General features: G+C 45.8%; 1 protein-coding gene across 1 annotated transcript in view; it reads right to left on the bottom strand.

Moving 5' to 3' along the window:
• Nucleotides 1-664: 664 nt before the first annotated feature.
• LOC120792502 (segment polarity protein dishevelled homolog DVL-3) overlaps nt 665-7,718 on the bottom strand; it is a 21,871-nt gene continuing 14,817 nt past the window's right edge. Inside the window, exons 13-15 of the mRNA XM_040131722.1 lie at nt 6,503-6,670; nt 5,296-5,496; nt 665-4,647 (exon numbers count right to left, since the gene is read on the bottom strand). Coding sequence (XP_039987656.1) covers nt 4,343-4,647; nt 5,296-5,496; nt 6,503-6,670 — 674 coding nt within the window. The 3' untranslated portion in view covers nt 665-4,342. The remainder of the gene's footprint in view (nt 4,648-5,295; nt 5,497-6,502; nt 6,671-7,718) is intronic.

Genomic DNA, 7,718 nt, shown 5'->3' on the forward strand with positions numbered 1-7,718 from the left:
GATCTACTTTAAAAAGTCTGTCACAGTGACCAAGAACTGGGCTTCAAGAATTTTACTTCAGTGGACATGAACGATTTGAAGTAATGAAGTAACGGATAGGGCCCCTGCCCAGGGGCCCCAGATGCCCCAGGTTTACTCCACATCGTACATGTCTAGTGAATGTCACCTCTAACGGGTCCTCCATTCTCCATCCTGCCGACCGATCCTTGGGGAGGGACTGTGTCAAAATCTAGTTTTAAGACCTTTATCGTTTCAGTTGTGTGCTTTTATGGTGACATCGCTAAATGAATGTGTTTAATCAGATCATTGCACAGAAGATCTGGGGCCTGTAACATTCCTGTGCACACAGGCAGGGATGGAGGAGTCTGGTCTCGCAGGAAACTGGTGTTTTTAGTGGAAAGTCTGGGGAACCAAAACCTGAAATAACCTACATTTTAAAACCCAACCTTTATAAAATGAGCAGAGGAACAGAGGTGTCACTTTTCAAAGGGTGTGATACACTGTAAATGTGTGGTCGTCCTATCTGGGGCTGTCAGTGCTTCCTGCTTGTATCAAACACGGATGCACAACGCTACAAATACACTACGTATATTTGTTCTGAGCTTTTGTTAGAAAATATGATTAAAAGAAATTCAACACAGAAAGTTTGTTGGACATTTTTTATTGTTTTTCTCCTTTAAAAAGCTTCAGAGTGAAAACAGAGCAGTGGCCAAACAAGAGTGTGTGCATAAATAAAAACAATAATCAGTCCCCATCAGACTGAGCCGCTGATCCATCAGGGGCAAATATCTCATAGATAATAAATAAATAAATAAATAATAATAATAAATATATCATATACATTATTAAATGTGTGCTCTGGGGGGGGTCAGGTGTGCTCAGGATATTTCAACATCAGGTGTTACACAGAATAAATGAACAGTGGAGTAAGTCAGTGGAAATGAGGTACAGACGTTCTTGGCTCCACTGAGACCTAAACCCCACCGACAAACTGGAAACAGTGGAGACTGGTCAAACTGGTCTATTTTTAACTCCCAGAACAACCAGTCACTAATGTTCAACCTCGCTTCCCCTTTGGTGTGAGAATCCAGTGACCAGTGGCCTGGTCAGTGGATGTCCGTCCATCCATTTTCTAATGATTATCTGAGTCTGGATTCAGGTCAGCAGGCTCTGCAAGGTAGCCCAGATGACCTTCTCCTCAGCCACGTCCTCCAGCTTGTCCTCTAGGGTTCCAAGACATTCTCAGGCCAGACCAGATATGTAATCTCTGATGGGTCTGCCCTGGGATCTCCTACCAGTTGGAAATGCCGGAAAACCTTCTAAAGGGAGGCTTCGAGGAGGCATCCTGATCAGATGCCCAAACCACCAAAACTAACTCCTTTTAACATGAAGGATCAGCGGTTCTCCTCCTCCTCGTTGCCCCAGCTCCTCACCCTGTCTCTGAGGGTGAGCACCGCCGACCTATGAAGGAACCTCATTTTTGGTTGCTTGTATCCACGGTCTCATTCTTTTGGTCACAACCCAAATCTCATGACCACAGGCTCAGTTTGTAACTCAGATCAACCAGTGAATCAAGAGCTTTTGAGGTCCAGGAAAAGGCGAGCAAAGACTCTTAACGCAGAGTGCCCAATCCACCCTGGCCTCGGACCTGGAGTTTCTAACCCTCATTCCCGCTGCTTCACGCTCAGCTGTAAATCATCCCAGTGCTCACTGGAGATCATGGTCTGATGAAACCAACAAAACAACATCAGTCCTGAGGCCTTAAGATTCTGTCCATGAAAATCACAAACAGTATTGCTAACAAGGCAAAACGCTGGCTGAGAATGTGCTTGACTTCCTGCTGAGAAACCAGATACTACTTGTACCAGCAGCCATGGCACTCCATATTCCCTAAATCACACCCTTCTCAGGTCCAGAAAACACATGCAGACTTAAACTCCCACGACCTCCCCAGGATCCTTTCAGGGATAAAGAGCTGATCCTCAGTTTTATGACTGGGATGGAATCTGCATTGCTCCTCTTGGATCTGTGGTTCATCAGCCATCTAGAGTCTCCTCTCCTGCACCATTACATAAGCTTTCCTTGGGGGCTGAGCAGTGGGATAGGCTTGTAATTGGAGCACACCCTTCAGTCCCCCTTTTTAAAAAAGGAGAACCACCACCCTGGTCTGCCAGTCCACAAGTACTGTCTCCAGCCTCCAAGCAACATTGAAAGACATCCAAACAACATTCAGAGCCTTCAGAGTGAATCTCATCCGCCCCTGGTACCTGGGGAACAGTGAAGCTTTTGAACTACCTCAGTGACCTCTGACAGGGAAAAGGGTAAGTTTTCCTGAGTCTTCCAGCACATTTCCACTGTGGAGGGTGTGTCAGTGGGGGTTTAGGAAACCTGGCTTACTCAAAAGTGTTCCTTCAACTGCTCAACAATATCTCCACACCACTAAACATCACCAATTCCTCCACTCACTGAAAACAACCTGAACGAAGTAATCCATCCCTTTTCTGAATCGTCTGCCAGAAACTCTTTGAAAGTCCTTCTCCACGATCTCCTTGAACTCCTCCCAAACCCAAGGTTTTCCTTCACTGACCACAGAAACTTTGGTCCTAATGTCCTCCTGATGTCTGTCTTCTGATTCAGGAGACTTCTAAGAAGGATCTGGAAGGCCTCCCTCCTCAGCTTGACAGCCTCCTCCACTGCTGGTGTCCACCACCGAATTCTCAGATTACCACCACAACAGGCACCAATAACCTTCTGATCATAACTCAGAGGAGCTTGCTCCATGCTAGAAGCAACAGCATGGAGCAAGCATGGTCTGCTTGGACTCCATGTTCTCAACTTCCCCTGAGATGCAGGAAAATTCTCTTCACTCAAGAGATCTGATGATTACACCACAAACCTGATCATCAATCTTTGACCTACAGTGTTTTACGGACACGGATTGTCACGCTTCTGGTGGGAAATGAGCCTCAGCTTCAGGAGTAGGACTAGATATACTCTACACCCTGCACCGACTCTGTAACGAAACTCGAGAGGGTCTGGACTCTCTCCTTTTCTGAAGTCGCCCTTGGTGAGATGGCAGCGGTAGGGATTCTCAGGAACTCCCGAGCGAGTGCCCCTGTGTTGGAGTTTTCCTCTATGAGACTAGAGATGGATTTTGAGAGCTGGTTCAATTATGGATCCGTTTCCAAGTTGGTAAAACACCGGGACTCACTGAGCTCTGCAGCCAGCAAATCCCTTATTGAATCTTTCGTGTTTAGGCATTTCCAAGAAAAAACTGGAGATGTGGAAAATCAATGAGACACCGGTTTACAAGACTAAACATGGAAGACTGCCTTCACTTACATGGTCCAGAGCGTGGATACACTGAACTAAAGTCAACCAAACAACTGGAGGATGCTCACGACAAAGGGGGGAGCGACAAGCCCCTGTTGTGTTATTTTCTGATAACTTGAAACAAGAAGTTCACCTTCAGGTGAAGTTAAGTGCAACGTGCAAAACATCAGTGATACATTTAGTTGATATTTGCTGAGAGATAAAGTAGAATTAATAATATTTCCCCCGTGTTGTTTTTACTTTAATGTGTAAAGCTTCAGCAGCTGCAGCACAGCCCCCCCAGTGAGGAGCAAATGCAGCAGAAGGAGAAATTAGTCAGGACGGGCTCAATGACTCTCACAGAGCAGAGACAAAGCTCCATGGTTTAGGTTTGATACTGAATTAAAGCAAATCATTACATGTTTTTTAACGAACAGATGTCTTCATTCTCCTAACGAACAAACCACCTAAGAAGATTTGATAGGCGATTTGATAGGATTCAGACTGGATAAAATGCGTCAAACCCCGCCCCTGTCTACGACCACATGCTGAGAGGAAGGCTCTGACTGTTGTCTGTGTTGTATCCGGCCTTGGAGTCTCTGGATGTAGTCCTGGAGACAGCTCCACCTGGACTCTATTTTCTGCTGAGGGACGTCCATACTCACGTGAACAACGATGGAGAAACCTGGAATGGGGTGACTGGGAGCTTCGACCCCGGGTGAAGCTTTGTAACTGGACTTAGTTTGTCGCAGTTTGTCCATAACAAATACCAGGTCCAAGCATCGGGTCAGGCAGTTCACAGTGGATGCACATAAATAAATCAACTTCTGATGTTTTAATTTCTACCGAAATGAAAATGACCCTCTGTCCTTTTCTCCATTTCTCTTTCCTCTTCCTCTTCCTCTCACAGTCACCTCAGTCTGGGATTCGTCACCAGCAGATCATGTACAAATACATCCAGGAAAAGGTGTTTCCAGGTCCACATCCCACCCCAACATCACCTGACATGACATCATCACCACCTTGGGGGTCACATGACGTCCACAAAGAAATCACTGGGGTTTCCCATGGCCAGGCGGAAGGACTGTCTGGAGGCGGAGATTTCAGGTGGGACAGAGGAAAGGTCTTGATGCTGACCTGGAGACGGCGAGGGAGCCGGTGGCGGGTCCTTTGAGTCTTTGTTACCATGGAGACCAGAGATAGAGGTCGGGGGTTGCCGGGAGATGTCGTCACCGGGGGACTCCGTCGCCAGGTGTTTGGTGTGCTCTGATTGGCTGCCTCCTCCTCCTCCCTCCTTTGGACCGTCACTACAGTTTGATCCGCTGCTGCGACTTCCTGTTCGGTCACATTAACACATGATATCTTCATGTTAGTTCAAGGCCACAGGAAGGACTAAAAGTGCACCGTCGTCCTGATTTTCTGTTATTTCTGTCTATTCTGTAAACATCTGGTACACATCTGTCCGATCCTTCCCCTGCTGCTCTTCCTGAGCTCTCTTCCACTCAGTCACTCTTAAAGGGTCTTTACACAGCAGGAGTGACGCAAATAACACAGGGGGCGAATTTAACGCACCACATATATTCACACCAAACACGATGCGATTACGCGAGATTAGGTTTCTACACAGATCACTCTAGGAAAAAAAGGCATCGGCATGAAGCGATGATAGAGATTTTGATATAATAATGCTATAGATATTCTGCATATACATGTAATGAAAGAAAAAGCCAAAACCAAGCAACAGAGAATAACATTTCACAGAGGAACAGTTATTTTACAATATTTTACCGTTACAAAAATGCTGAATTATCATAAGACGTAATCCTGGATATAAGTGTAAGTTATTCATATATATACATATACATATATACAGTCTTTGAGATATTAGCTGAGGAAGGCATCTTTTGATCATATTTATATTTGGTGATTATGTATTACTGTATGTTTGTATTAACTATTGTAAACAGGAAACGCTTCCTTCACCTTCACTGTGCTGACTTCCTCCTCCTCCTGCCCAGGCCGGCAGCTGGTGGAGGGGGTGAGGAGAGCTGTAGGGGTGAGGGACGGGGTACTGGTAGGGGAAGGCCGGGGGCCACTGGGGGCCTGAAGCCATAGCCTCCGAGTCACGGTCTGATCCTCGACAGGAGGCCCCTTCGTGATCCAGCAGAGACATCAGACCCAGATCTGACAGACGAAAGGAACCGCTGTTAAAGGTTTAATGCTGAGACCTGAGATCCTGGTTCTTGCAGGAATTCTCACTGAAACCTGTTCCCGGTTCCTTTCCCTGGGAAGAACACCTGCGGCGACCTGGGAGATGTAGCATGTTTGTGCTTGTGTGTTCCTGCCCTGAAGATAATCACATGAACGGAAACAAAGACAACCTCTGCACAACCAAGTACATTTACTCCAGTACTGTACTTTAGTAACGCTTTGAGGTACTTGTACTTTAGTACTTCCATTTATGCTACTTTATACTTCCACTCCACCACAGTTCAGAGGGAAATATTGTACTTTTACTCCACTACATTTACCTGACAGCTGCAGTTACAAGTTACTTTTCAGGTAAAGATTTTACATAACACGTGATATAAGCTTATAAATACCACATTGATAAAGATGGAATCAGTGGTTCAAACGGTTTAGTGGCTTCTCAGCGTCTACTTGGGTTTCGGTCACATTTGAGACACTGAATTGTTTCAGTTCCACCACTGAGGCATTTCCTCTCTAAACTTCTCACATGGTTTCACTTATATCAAAATCTACACTACAGGAAGTACTTTTACTGTGATACTGGAACTGCATGAAGTACTTTTACTGTGATACTGGATCTACATGAAATACTTTTACTGTGATACTGGAACTACATGAAGTACTTTTACTGTGATACTGGATCTACATGAAATACTTTTACTGTGATACTGGAACTACAGGAAGTACTTTTACTGTGATACTGGAACTGCATGAAATACTTTTACTGTGATACTTTTTTACCAATGTACTTTTTCTTGAGTACAAACAGTATTGTTTTAAATTAGCTGAGTCACCATCTTGTGGTCATTGGTCGAACTGCAGCTTCAGGCCCTTCCCATTTTAAGGTCTGGGTCCAATGAGTAGCTGATTATCAGACACCGTTGGCTCAACTCAGACGTGTTCGTGCCGTCAACTAACGAGTCTGTCAGACTGTCCTCACCTCCACAGAGGTCTCCGAACACGTAGTAGCACTGCTCCGAGAAGGTGACCTTGTTGACGGTGTGTCGGATGTATCCGGCCTTCAGCAGGTTTCCCGCGTACTTCCGGGCTTCGCGGCGGTCGGTGAACCCTTCCACGTTACGGTGGAGCCAGTCCACCACGTCTGAACCTGAACGGAGTAAAGATGAACTGAAGTTAGAGGCTGATCTTTGTAGAACTCAAATTCAGAAATTTAAATCATTGCACTATTAGATTTTGAATCAACTTTTATGGATATGATACGACTCTGACATCACATCTGATGAAGTCGTCTCCACAGCGACCGCCGCTGTGTCTCGGGGTACTATAGTATTTGGGGGAGCCTCCGTCCTCCATCTCGTGGTTCCGGTCTTGTAGAGGGACTCTGTGTCAGGATCCAGTTTTAAGACTTGAACTGTTTTAGTTCATATTTGTTGCTCGTTTGTCGTAAAGTTGCGTTTTATCAAATTTTTAAAATTGTTTCTGTGTGTCAGTTTAGAACAGACAGAAAACCTCAGTGGGGTCATATTATTCCATCACAGGAGAACCAACAGTTATCTTCGTTATCAATACATCGGATAGTTATTATCTTTAATAATCGATTGACTGTTCAGTGAATAAAATGTCAGAAAACAGTGAAAAATGCCTCATTGTTCCGGTTTTGTCTGAGCAACGGTCAAAAACCCAAACGGGTTGAGTCCACTGTCACAGAACAGCAAATCCTTGCCCCGGGGCCCCTCAGGAGATGAATCCGGCCCTGCTCACGGACAGGGGGCGTCTTGACAGACATTATCACAGGCGGATGCCCGTGGACTCGTCAGGATGCACCACTCTCCTGTTTCTCGGTGTTGAGGTGTTTCGGCTGCTCGGACAAGCAGCAGCTTTATCGCATTCACTTCCCTGATCAGCACATCGCGAGTACTGTACCTTGGCTCCTTCCTCTGTCCCTGCAGCACCTTCGGGTCAAATGACTCGAGGCTCTGCGAAGCAGCGGATGTCTGCTGTCGTTAATGCTTGTTACAGATCATACGGGCAGAATCACTGTGTGCTGGCATGAGCCATTGTTTTTCTACGAAGAGAGCAGCTACTCCGAACCTCGCAGCGCTGCTGCTGTGCACCACCGGCTCAAAGGTCAACCTTGTTTGTCAAAGACCTGGGAACAACCAATGAGATGAAAAGGTTTTATGTGCCCAAACCCT

Source organism: Xiphias gladius, chromosome 7 (assembly GCF_016859285.1).
Source record: "Xiphias gladius isolate SHS-SW01 ecotype Sanya breed wild chromosome 7, ASM1685928v1, whole genome shotgun sequence".
Taxonomy (NCBI): domain Eukaryota; kingdom Metazoa; phylum Chordata; class Actinopteri; order Istiophoriformes; family Xiphiidae; genus Xiphias; species Xiphias gladius.